Raw genomic sequence first — 13,175 nt, forward strand, 5'->3', positions numbered from 1 at the left:
TGGTGGAACAGGTCCAGAGGAGTCCATGAAAGTCACTGGATGGGAGCATCTCTCCTGTTAAAACAGGCTGAGAGAATTGGGGTTCAGCCTGGAGAACAGAAGTCTCCAGGGAGACCTTTATAGCACCTTCATCATTGCCAGGGGCTTGGACTAGATGACCTTTAAAGGTGCCAACCCCACCTATTCTGTGATTTACTGGTATGTTTTAACCCTGATCAGATTTAACAAAACATCTCTGCTATTGCACCTGCTGCTAACCAAGTTCAAATTTTAAAGCACAATTTTTGCTATAATTTGCCCTGGTGCTTTAACTACTTAGCTATGAATTGGAGTTCATCAAACATGGGCAGAAAAATATGGAAGTAGCAACAGTAAGATTTTTATTCTCTTCAGGTGCTTGAAAGACGTACTGCATGTGTACAGGAACCCACACTTCTTAAATCATAGTGCAAAGAACTTATAAAAACTGCAGCTTTACAGAAATGTCTTGCCTCAAAATGATTCAAGTCATCTTTAAAATGCAACTTTATTTGAAAATGTTTTATACATGTATATTACAAAAGTTAGTATCTCCCTTTAAAACATAAATGCATATCTAGAAAGGCCTTTCATTCCTGTGTACTGAGACAAACCATGTTGAAAGCAGCAGGCCATCTGCTTCTGTAGTGATTTCCCCAAACAGGAGGGTAGTACAGGGGGTTTGGGTTAATCACTGTTTTCCTACAGCTTAAAGCTGAGGATTCCTAATGGCTTTGCAATTAAACATTGTCTGGGTTGTACCAATACCATAGCAAGGCTTTTGCTCAAAGTCTGCTGCCTGTCACAGTGCTTTCCAAGACTTCTTGGCTCGTAGTTTTTCCAGCATTTTCTGCAAATAAAACAAACCATGAGACTAGTGCAGCTTAAGTGACTACACTAAAAACCAGCATAGCTAGAGGGGCACAACTGAGGTACTGCCCCATCTGTTTGAACTGAACATCAGATAGTGATGAGTTCAGTGACTGTCCAGGCTTCAAAAAGGCCACAGATTGCAGGGTGGGAGAGGTGTGCTTATTTATTTTAATTATGGAATCTGTAAAGCAATGCAACGAGAGCACCAATTTATTCCACCAAAAAGTGCTAAAGGCAGGATTTGGGCCTGGAGCCCCCTGGAGTAGTCACAGCCTCAGGATCATCAAGCATTTCCTTCCTTCCAGTTGTCCAAGGCCCAGCAAGAGAACAGGGAATTAATGACTCCAGTCCTCTAGTTCAAGCCCTCTTCTACAGCAACTGGAGGAAAACCCAGACAAGATTCTTGCAACCTGAACTTCAGGCATGCTCAGAATGTTACCCCTAACCTCAAGCAGCCAAAGCAGCCCCAAACCCACCAAACCTAATTCAGTCTAGTTTGAACTACTGAAAACCCTGCCATTCTTTCACCATGTAGATTTTCTAACAGCTGGAGCCTTTTTGCTCAAGCTCAAATCACCAGAAAAATTCAGCCTGAGGCAGCCATGCATTTTAGATGAAGTTTCAGCTCAGTCATAGTGTTGACAAGGAAATTCTTATGTGGATGTACCAATGCCCTCACTTAAAATCCAGACTGGTTGGATGGTCTCCATTTCAACTGCACTCAAACTACGCTTCAGTGACTGATGAGAAGCTCAATGAAGTCATGAGACTCACCACCCAGGAGGACAGTGTAACAAACTATTACCTTTTGAAACTCTTTAGCTTTTTCTCTGTTTTTAGCATAAGTTTCTTGCCTTTTTTTTTCTTCCTTTCTGATTTTTACTTCTTCAAGTTGATTATAAAGTCTGTGGGAACAGTAGGAAGAAAATTGAGTCCTGGCAGAAAGGAAGTGGCAAAGCTAGAGTAAGTTAACAAGCTTAAGGGTTTACACTGGCTCACTTGCTAGCAATTAGGAAAATTTGACACATCTCTCCAATAATCTAGAATCACTTCAAATTCTTCAGCTGTATCAAACAAACACCCTTCATGTTCAGGAGCTGCACGTGGTTCATGTTACTGCTCATAAGTGCCCAAGTGCAACGATGAACTTTGCTTCAAATTTTATCTAGTGTCAGGCATTAAGTGGCACAGCAGCCTCAGCCTGGTGAAACCAGCAGGCTGACCTTGTGTTCCTCACTGCCACCCATGCAAGGGCCTTTCCCAGCAGGTACCTGGATCAAACACTCGGCTCCTCTCTCCCAACTGTTCTGTGTTAAGCAGCACTGGGTTCAACTGGAAGATCACAAACTGTTTTGTCTGACCAAGAGCTTTCATAAGACACAGATTAACTACTCCTGTTGGTTTTAATTCAAACTTCTCCCACTTGTGTTCATGCATTACCTGGATGTACGCTGGTGCATTTCAATTTCTCCAGCCTTCCTGTCCTCTGGAGAAGATACTCTCACTTCTCCTACTTTTTTCAACTGACTGGCAACTGCACCATTTTTTCCTAGGGAGAAAAAAAATAAAAAGCCAAACATATCTTAAATTTGACTCTCTAGTTTAGCTAACTCAAAAGCATAACAGGTTTTCAAAGATTTTTAAATGACATGACAAAAAAAAAGAAACAAGCTAGCACAGTGGACACAATGGAGATGATGTCTTGTGTTAAAATAAATCCTCACAGTCTCACTCTTTAGGCTGCTGCCTGTGCTTTAAGCCAGCCATGGCTCTCAACAGCCGACCTCCAAGTCCCCAGTAACAGGCATTAGAGATGCACCAGTTCAAGTAATGTGGTTGTTCTCTGATAAACAGCCATTGCTTGCAAAGATACCTATAACAACAAACGTGGGCTGATTGTGAAAGAGCACCCATAAAAGCCTTTACAACACTGAAGACGCAGCAGGGCAGTGGAGGGGAGGAAGCTCCCTGCATCCCCAAGAAAACAAAGAATATCCCAGTTTGCAATAGCAAACACATAACAAATATAAACTCTGTTCTTTGATATACAACAGCAATTAAAAGGTACATAATGGTGTGTCTTGTCCCCAGGTAAACCTACCAGAGAGAAGACAAAACTCCTTTTGTCTGCTTCTTAACTCCTTAGACTTTCCTCCTCGAAGCTTTCTGGCTTCCAGCTTTTCATTTTCTCTCTCTCTATTTTTTATTTCTTCTACTCTTTTCAGAGATTCCTGGATGAAGTTCTGCTTTCTTTCTAAAAAGGATTTTTGCAAACTTCCAGATGTAGCTGCAAACTCCAGCAGCATCACTGTGAAGGAAAGTCTCAACATTTCTCACTGTTAACAACGAGCAGTCAGTCATGCATTTCAATGTACTTCTCCTAATATACTGAAGTTGACCACTTTTGTAAATGGCACTAGGAGAATGGCATTGTGAGTGACAAGGCATCTTGCAAAACAGGCAGCAATTCAGACCTATGAAATCCAGTCATGGTCAGCAGGTCTGCTGAGACAAATACTGCATCAAAAGCATCTTGATGCCTCAAAACATATCAAAGACCTAATAAGTCCCTAACACAGTTAAGTTCTGTCAACTCCTGTCTTTTATGTTACTGTGGTTCATTTTAGACAAAAAATATTTCAGTATTTTACTGCTGTTCCACACTATTATCAGAATAGGGAAAAAACAACAAAAAACCCCATTCTTTGGCTACAGGGCTTGGGAGACTAACAGGAAATGAGAAATAAGTGAATGTGCAACTATGAAAACAAATCACAAAACAACACAGAATTTTTCTAAGTTAAGCTGTTACAATACAAAAACAAGTGTAGTGTAGAACTTTCATAACTTGGGAGAGGATGAGACAAGCAATACGACACACGCTAAACCTGGGTCAAACGCACAACAAATCAAGCCTGAGCAGCAAGATGCACTCGCCTAAGTAAAAGCAGCTCTAAAAAAATTTTCCAAATGAGAGGTGTATTTTACTGATTATTATAATAATAAAAAAAAATTACTATGTCTATCTCAGCTTCAGTATACTTAAGTTACACATAATTACCTGCAGTCCGATGTGACGGACAGTGACTGTTGTTGGGACTCTGGGCTTTGGGAGAGTTGTCAGGCCTTGTGAACGCCGAACAATCTGCACCTGGAGCTAGTGGTAAAAGTTCTCTCTCCTGTTTCAAAAGGAATCAGTGGCTGGAAATGTTTAAAATACACCACTAATTTGAGTGGAGTGGTACTACTGTACCACTAGCTTAGACCCAATGCAAATAAAATACATTCTTTTGCCCTTATAGCAGATGCAAAGAAAAATCAGAAATGGATCTTTGTAATAATTATGAAAAATCTACTTTCTAAAAACATTTTAAAACTTAAAAAAACCCCAATCCATTGAAGACTTTTTTGCCCACCAGACTCAATTGCTTGTTCTTAATACAGGGCAGCATAATTCCATCTGCTTTCATTTCCTACTGTTCTCTCTAGTTCTCCCCCATTACTCTCATCCCATTTGACTCTTCCTCTCTTTCTCAGTGGCAGGTGACACCCACTGCAGCAGTACAGCCTCCAGCTGTCAACCTTCACTTCTCCCTTGTATCAATTACTTTATAAAGACCCATCCTTGGACACTTTTAGGATCTTCTGTAGATGCCTCCTGCAATTAAAGCATGATTTCATCTAAACTGTTCATCTAACTGACACAGATTACTTGGTTCTACATTATTGCTTCAGCACCCAAATTATTGTCTCATTAAAACTCAGCCCCTCTGCAATTTACAGCCTTTGCTTTATATAAGCAAACAGCAAAAAGCACACCATGGGCTAACTAAGCATGGCAGAATGACAAGCTGGTTATTTTTTCCCCATAAACCTCAAACTGCTGTGTGAGCCTGCTATGGCTCCATCTGGTAGGTAGGGGATTTTTCCTTTTCCTTTAGTCCTACATTCTCATCTCATTCAAGTTTTCAACTAGTGGGATACAATTTAATCTTGCAAACATCAGCAAAACGGTTTGTTTCTTGCAGCAAGTCTTCCAAACTCTGTCTGCACCAATATGACAAGGTAGTAATTTTAAAGAATAGCCCAAATTTAAGATCTATTAGATCTCTCCAGAAAACCTAATGTCAAACTGGGATGATCCAAACAATTACTAAGCTCGGATAACCCAGCATTCTCTTGTTTTGCAACAGTGGATTAACTGCTACAGTGGGGCCTCTCTTTATTATGATCAATACTAAGTTAGAATTACATTAGATAATGCTCACCTCAGTAAAAACATTACATTCAGACTGACCCACACAGGTTGAGTTATCGATTTTATCCTCAATTTTCTGTTGGTTAATATGTTCGATGTCCGATTCTGCAGTACTGATGTCATTTGAGCTTATCAGAGTGAGTTCTGGTTCTTCCATAATACCACGCCCTGACTCAGTCTCCTAGAAAAGAAAATACACAAGTCATCAATATAAAAATAGAAAAACAACAAAAAAAAAAATATTTCCAGCAATAGCAACAGCTGTTGTTAAAAAGAAGAGGCTCATTCAAGAGGAAGAAGAAAACCTGCCCCAAGCAATCCATGAAATACAGAAAGAGAATACGTATATCAGAGTTCAAAAAACTGAAATAAATAACGCAAAGCAGGCAAACAAAAAAACCTCCACCTCTCCTTCACTCTCCTCAAGTTTAAGTTACTTAGTTCTAGGGCAAATTTCTTTTAATGCTACATCAAAGCTATTTCCTGAAGTTTGCTTATGCTTTGGTTAATTTATTTACCTCCTTCAGGCTTCTAAATGGGGACAGTGAGGTAACAGTGACATGAAACCCAGCTGCATGTGCTCTACCAACCGATAGTAAGAGAGGGAACTCAGCTCATTTTAGCTACTGCTAATTATTTCAGTGCTATGATCTGAAAGTAGTAGGGCAGAAGTCCAGAAAATAGGAACCAGAACTGTAAAATCAACATTTGCCAAGCTTTCAGATATTAAAGGTCTAAAATAACTTGGTGCAACAACAAAAACCCCTGTTTTTGGAAATCTGTTTTACTCACCCAGACTGGAATACAAAATGAGCTTCTGGGCACAGAACGAGAATGTTTCTCATGTCTTTCCAGGAAAAAACTGTTTTGTTGTACAACAGCATGCAAATGGATGTCTGAGTCTTCCAAGCTGGTTTCTCTGAAAACCCTCAAACATTCCTGTCCTTCTGGAAAGCTTTGCTCTGGCTCCTTTATATTCATATTGCACTGAGAATCCAGCTCCACAGCATTATTTACTTCATGCACAGGAACTGATTTTTCAGGAAGCTTCACATGCTTCTTATCAAATTCCTCCAAAGGTAATTTTTCTGAAGACACAGTCTCTTTTAATAAGTGTGGAGAATAAGTTTCATCCACTGTAACTGGTGTGGTATCTACTTGATAAAATGATTTTTGCTCTTCCAGTGGAATCAGACTTCCATTTCGCAGACCATCCACTGAACACTGGAGGCTAATACCTTCCATACTTCTTGACAGTTCTTCATATTCTCTTGCAGATGAAATACAGTTCTCATGGCCCCCATCTTCAGTTCCAGGGGCTTGCTCAAAAGATCTCTGTAATGCAGCCCTACAATCCACTGGCTGATCAGCATTCTGAGAGATATCACTCAGTGCAGATTCTAATTGAAGGGGGTGAAAAGATTCTTCAGATCCTGTTTCAAAAATTGTCAGAAGTCAAACTGCTTGCTAACAAAATTTTCACTTTAAAAGTCTCCCCATAATAAGACTTTTCAGTAATGTATAACAAAAAGTCTAGTAAATAGGAAGAAACATTTTGTTTAAAAAAGTCTGCTTAAGTTTCCTCAAACATAGTACCATTAACATTAGAGAAAATGATTCCATCACTGTACACAAAATTTTGAGAAACAATACTTTTTGTTGCTTCTTAGAATATGTTTAGGGATGGACTTTGTGATGGTGGTGACATAATGACATCCATACATTTTACAACTTATACTCTGTAAATGGAAGTCCTCTGAGTCCCTTTTGCACCTCTAACAAAGTCTCTAAACCACAAAGAAAATAATCCAAAACACCATTACAGAAACTTTCAAAGTAGAAGAGAACATTCAAATTGGAATAAGGACTGCTGTTCCTACAAGTTACAGCACTGCACCCTAAATTACCTTCCTTGAACTGACAACCCAAAATGCTTTTTACTTGCTTAGCCTGTTGCTTATGTTATTTTTTTCCATTCTTCTAAAGCACAACAGTAATTAGTTTGGGACTATAAAAACACGTAAGAGATGGGGAGATATTGCAGTTAAGACTCAAAGCACAAAGAGTGTTTCTATAAGCAATTTAGAAATAGAGTGTTTTGAAGTTAGAAGGGAGCTTCCTAAATCCTAGTTACTGTGACCACAGTCACAAAGTCTTTAAGTGTAAACCTCTTTTAGCATCTTTTATTACTTTCCTTTTTTCTTGTACCAGCAACTGCCAGCTAGAGAGAAAGAAAAGCATAATAGCCACTGAGTACTTGCTTGCAGCTTTAAACATGAATAATGTGTGTCCAAAAATTTTAAGTGTATATATATGCAAATCACAAACATAATTGACCAGGAATGTTTACATTGTAAATACATCTATTTATTACTTAAGATATTGTGCTGCATTTCCTGTTACTTTAAGGTGTTCCAACAGAAAGCTGAAAAACACTGAAAATACCTGATTCTTGGCAAATAATGTTTTATGAAATATTTAGTTTGCTACTAGTTGCCTTTGGAATTTCAGATTGGTCCTTTTCTTTAGAATACATGAAATACCAAGTTAAATTCAACTGCAAAACATTAAAAAATATTTTTCCTGCTATGAGCTACAGTTAATGTAATGCTGCTCTGCAATCATAAACTTTTAATCTACTAAGTTAATTACAACATTATCACTTAAAAGTTCCTTTCTTCTTCTCTTGTCCCTCCCCCTTACTTTGTAGAGAGATAAAGCAATTCTATAATCAGAGCAAGAATCAGTGTATAGAACATTGCTGTGACTTAACAGTGGGAAAAGAAAATTAAATTGTTCCTTGAAGAACGTAATGTATACAAAAGACAAATGACTGAGTTCAGAGACTAGCACATGCACCTCATAAAATTTTTATCAATTTTTGGAACTTCCTTAACTTCCCCAAACTTAAAAAGTAATGGATATGCATGAACAAATATCTGGAAAAGGACTTAAACTGACAGTTTCAGCCAGAGTTGATATTTCTTCACTAACATAATTACTGCAGAAGGAATAAGTAACATAATATCCATTACAGGGACTTAAATAAGCAGGTCTGCTTTTGTACCAAAGTCGTAACTGCTGAGGAAATAAACTTCACAGAATTTAGGAGTTCTACCCATTAAAGGTAGTGGAAGAGACTGTGTGAGAGAGCAGCAGCAGAGTTAAGACATTTCAAAGCAGGACTGAGAGCAGCAAAGAGATCTGTGCCTGTTTCAACATGGCAAACCCATCCTAAGGGTTGGTATTTATAATTACCAACAGGCTGAATCTGAAAGCACTGATCTGACTACACTGTACATACCTGGAGTAAGATTTTCTGTAATGGACTCTTCTGATGGAATGTTGTTTTGCCTGTTTGTTTCAAGATAAGAAAGCAGACTGCTTCTTTGCACATTCAGACCAGCATTTCCCACTTCTAGAAATGTAAGCATGTCTGGACTTTCTGTTGAAAATTTTGAAGTCTAGTGGCATTAAAAAAAAAAAAAAAATTCTCAGAAATGTGAAGAATAAAAAGTTGAAGGTGGTATTTGATTTTTGGATCACATTTCTGCTACAACCAGCAAAACCACTTCCAAGCTTTACGCATATCAAATAATACTCCTGTGTTTCTTCTAGATAAAACACAGCGTGGAGATTATATATTTAAATCTTACAAAAACCTTATGCTAAAGTATTTCCTCCACCAGTTTTTGTGTAGTACCTTGCTAAATTCTCTGCCGTCTTGTGAAATTCCATATTGAGAACACGATGATGACGTATCAAAGTCAACACTTGGTTCCAAAGGCTGAAAGAGATGGTGGTGGAAGTTTGGAAAAGGTTTCTCTCTTTCTGGAAAACAAAGCTCAGCTGCTAGAGCTGTAAGAAAAAAAGGTTATTTTAAAAACAAATACGCATCACCCACACCCCCAAAACAACCCCCCCTCAAAAAAAAAGAAAAAACCCCCAAACAACAGTTGTATCTTTATGCAGTAAATAAAGCATATTCTGCAGGTATACAATTAGTAGCTTGTAAAACCAAAACCTTTACAGCATTCAATTCTTCCACTCTGACACAATTCAAGTATAAAAAGCAGTAAGAAAGTGATACACTGATTAAATTTTTTTTTTTGATGAAAAGATTAAGTCCTTAAGTTCTCTGTTCAGCACTTGTGAGACTGCATCAGAAGTAGTGTGGGCTTTTCAGTACAAAAATCAGTGACACAGCAGAGGAAGACCAATGAAGAGTCACATGATGTTCAAAGAAAAGCTGAATAACTGAGTTTGTTCAATCTTAAGAAAAGAATTCGGGGAAATGGCACAAAAATATCTGCTGCCTACTACCTCCTACGAAACAGTACAGAGAATCCTAGAATTGTTTGGGCTGTATCACCTAGTTCCAATTCCCCTGCCGTGGGCAAGGACACCTTCCACTACGCAGGTTGCTCAGGGTCCCATCCAACCTGGCCCTGAACACTTCCAGGGATGGGGCATCCACAACTTCTCTGGGCAACCAGTTCCAGTGCCTCATGACCCTCAGAGTGATGAATTTCGTCCTAATACCTAAATAAATTTAACCTCCTTCAGTTTAAGGAAAATGCAGTCAGTGTGCTTGAACATGTTCAGTGAAAGAAAAAGAGACACAGAAAATTTTGGTTGGATGCAATAAAAAAATTTAAAAAAAAGAGGAAAAGAACAGTTATTAAAATGTTGCCCAGGGGTGTGTAGAATCTCTGTCCTTGGCAATATTCAGAACTTGCCTGGACAAGGCCTTAAGCAACCTAAGCTGGTTCTGCTATGAGCAAGAAGGAGAAGTTGGGTCACATAAACATAAGTCCTTCTGGTCTAGATTAATCTATAATTCTATGATTCCAGGTTTTCAAACATTCCAGGAGGAAGCAATTTGAATTAAAACACTAACATTATCGTCATGATAGCTAACAATGATGTTCTTAATTTTGATGAAGTGTTACATTTTTCTAGAGAGCACAGAACCCCCACCAATCTGTTAATCAGTGAGTGTTTCATCAACTATATGACCCCATGTGAATAATGAAGTATTATATATTATTTCTCTACCTTCCCAAAGTAAAAGTTGTGCATAAACAAGTAATAAAAATGGCACAGTTAGCAAAAAGCCAAGCCATGGTAGCAGGGGCTGCACAGAACTGAGAGACACCTGATCAGACTATCTTGCTTTTCTGCACCAGATAATGCTTCATTAACATATATCTAACACAAAGGATGAAGAATATCAGAGTATTAAATTCTTGCACATAGAATCCTTATTAACTTTAAAATGTAAGCCAAACATAAACAACAGAGACCAACATGTAACATCGACTTAACTCCTCATTCTGTATAATGAGAGCACAGCACATAAATGCTATAAAATAGCAAATACCTTGGAAACATGTATTGTCCTCTGAGTTCAAGTTCCCAGTATGTTTCCCCAAGACCTGCTGTGTCTGACTTTCTTTATAAAGGTGCATGTCTTCTTCAGACAGCCGAGTTTCAGATGTTCCAGACAAATTCTCTTGCCTCTGTTGCAAGGTAAAAGACATCAAGGAGTTCCAAGGATGGCTTGTTGTTTCTCTCAAAATTCCACCTTCTGTACCATCAGAAGAAAATCCTGAAATAATAAGTTAGATGTTCAAAATTTTGCATATAAATCACTTACATGACATCATCTGAAAAGACTCTGCTTAATATCCTGAAATATTCATAAAGAGTTCTGGGGTTTTGGTTTTTTAATCGTCTCCTGTCAATGCTCCTATAAATCTTACCACGCACTTTCACAAATACAAGTTGATCTAATTAGGTAGCAGCTGGTACAGCTTAGCGCTTTTACAGAATGTAGATTTAGGAAATACTGAAATTATAAAATCAGAAAAGAATTAATACTGTCATTTTATGCTAGCTAGCATTATGTAACCTCCTACTGCATATAAACATGTCAATCCTTCAATGTGATCTTGAATATCTTTATGACACCGTGCAAGAGTTTTATTCATGATTAAAGAGAAATTGCTTAATACCAACACAAGAAATCTGAGGGATCAAGGCAACCAAAATCATGTTCCTAGTTACTGCACCAACCCTTCTTTGCCTGTGTGCTTACAGACGAATTGCACAAAGCTATCAGAAAAGGTCATCACTAAGCACTGAGTGTATGGTGAAGACACAGCTAGACTTGAAAAATTTATTCATGCAGCCAAATGACCAAAACTTCTGGTATTTTTCTTCCACAACTAAGAAACAATAGATAAGACAAGCTACAAGAAAATGATCCTAGAATTTTGCTTTCTTACATCAATAAAACACAGATTTGTCAAGTGACTTATGAAGTTTATGTAATATCATTAGGGTTAAAATAAGACACTGAAATCTCAGGCTGTAAAAACTGTAGTCTTCAAATCTGATTTATAAACATAGAATAACTCATATACACACAAGTTGCTTAAGAAATCAGATGTCAGACTAACACAATATTAAGCCTTAAAGTAAATAAATCTACAGGTCACTATCTAATCACTTTCAAGCCCACTTCCATGTCCACAAGTAATAATGTCAGGAGCAATTATATATTTATTATAAAGGAATTATTTTTGATCTTACAACAAGCTAACAAGATCAAGAGGCAGACTGCAAAAATAAAAAAAAAAGGGATAAGATCATGTATTTTTCAGAAAACTATTAAATGTCAATACGGCATTCAAATGACATTTTCACAAAAAAGTGATTAAGAATTACTATAGTGACAAGCAGATACTGGAACAATTCTCTTAACAGCAAGACAGAAGTCATAGCTCTGTAAGAACCCATGATATGTATTGATTAGTAAACTTCTATCAGTGTATCATTTGAAGATCATTTTAAAATAAAAACTGCCACTAGAAAGCTGTTAGTGTTACAGTTGCTTAATAAAACTCAAAATATCCTTTGCTAAAGCAGATGTATTATCATATTAAATTATAATAAAAGTAAAAAATCATAAGCACTTAAAGCATTCTGGTTATGCTCAACTCTGTAGGATGCATTAATAAACCTTAAATGAAGTTTGACACTAGCATATTTCAGAAGAACTTGCAGTGAGTTAGACCCATTCTGCCATAAAATCAATAGAAAACACAATTTTCCTTTTACAAGAACAACAACAAACCCCAAACACTTACCAGGGCCAACAGGGCTTGCATCCAACGTTTCACTAGCTGAAAAGCTCCCAGTGGAAATTGTTGAAGTTAAATCACAGGGTATTCCTTGCATGAAAGCCTCTGAAACTAGTACTTCCTAGGATGACATAACACACCGATTACAAAGTACTCAGATGTCCAGAATTAAAGCTTTAAACCCACACATTTTATTCTGAGCTCAGTTCAAGTGTAGAAGCCTTCATGTTTTGCACAGTCAGGCAAATAAAGATTCATCCTTGCTCAGTACAACACATTCACACCCCATGTCCCAGACACATCACTCCCAACAGCCCCCTCCCCTCAACACACAACACACACCCACACACACACAGTTATAAAGCCTCTCAGGACGGCATACAAATCATGACACCTGGAAGACTGTTTTATCTTCTGGTGATCAGATTTGGCTATTTCTCATCACAGACCCACTTCAGTAGAATTGTAGATCTCAGAGGAACATATAAGCAAAACATCAAAAACTCAGGAATTTTACAAGAACTTGCAACACTGAGCCTTTTGCATAAAAGTTACTGAGTTAAAATTTAATTCTATGAAATTACACCAAAAATATACCAAATACCCTAAAACATCATCTTCCTTAATTTTAAGGCAAGCTTTACAAAGTCACAAAGCAGAGAATGAGAGTTCTTGTATTTAAAAATTTTGAAGAATTAGATATGAACAGTTCTTCTGAAATTCTGACTTCAAATGTGCACTAAGAAAATAAAAAAAAAAATCTAAGAAACCCTTTTCCTACATTTTTCATTATATACTACCTTATACAAAATATATTACATTTAAAACATCTACATTTTAACGTACTTCTATATACACATGTAACACATAGCAGTTTT

The 13,175-nt window shown here is 37.5% G+C and overlaps 1 protein-coding gene and 1 non-coding gene across 8 annotated transcripts in view; both read right to left on the reverse strand.

The window, feature by feature from the left end:
• Nucleotides 1–357: 357 nt before the first annotated feature.
• Nucleotides 358–13,175, reverse strand: part of CEP295 (centrosomal protein 295) — a 44,414-nt gene continuing 31,596 nt past the window's right edge. For 5 of the 7 annotated variants that reach the window (XM_027645392.1, XM_027645545.1, XM_027645226.1 and 2 more), the window contains 11 exons: nt 12,304–12,418; nt 10,533–10,760; nt 8,853–9,007; nt 8,454–8,613; nt 5,942–6,582; nt 5,160–5,330; nt 3,953–4,070; nt 2,993–3,199; nt 2,332–2,440; nt 1,697–1,796; nt 358–868 (listed from right to left, as the gene is read on the reverse strand). In XM_027645392.1, the coding sequence (XP_027501193.1) occupies nt 821–868; nt 1,697–1,796; nt 2,332–2,440; nt 2,993–3,199; nt 3,953–4,070; nt 5,160–5,330; nt 5,942–6,582; nt 8,454–8,613; nt 8,853–9,007; nt 10,533–10,760; nt 12,304–12,418 (2,052 nt within the window). In that variant the 3' untranslated portion in view covers nt 358–820. The other 2 variants (XM_027645470.1, XM_027645627.1) reach the window with 2 other exon arrangements.
• On the reverse strand, nt 12,664–12,747 carry LOC113951846. Its single transcript, XR_003529295.1, has one exon. It is a non-coding gene; the product is annotated as a small nucleolar RNA U2-19 (small nucleolar RNA).

Source organism: Corapipo altera, unplaced genomic scaffold (assembly GCF_003945725.1).
Source record: "Corapipo altera isolate COAL_440 unplaced genomic scaffold, ASM394572v1 0, whole genome shotgun sequence".
Taxonomy (NCBI): domain Eukaryota; kingdom Metazoa; phylum Chordata; class Aves; order Passeriformes; family Pipridae; genus Corapipo; species Corapipo altera.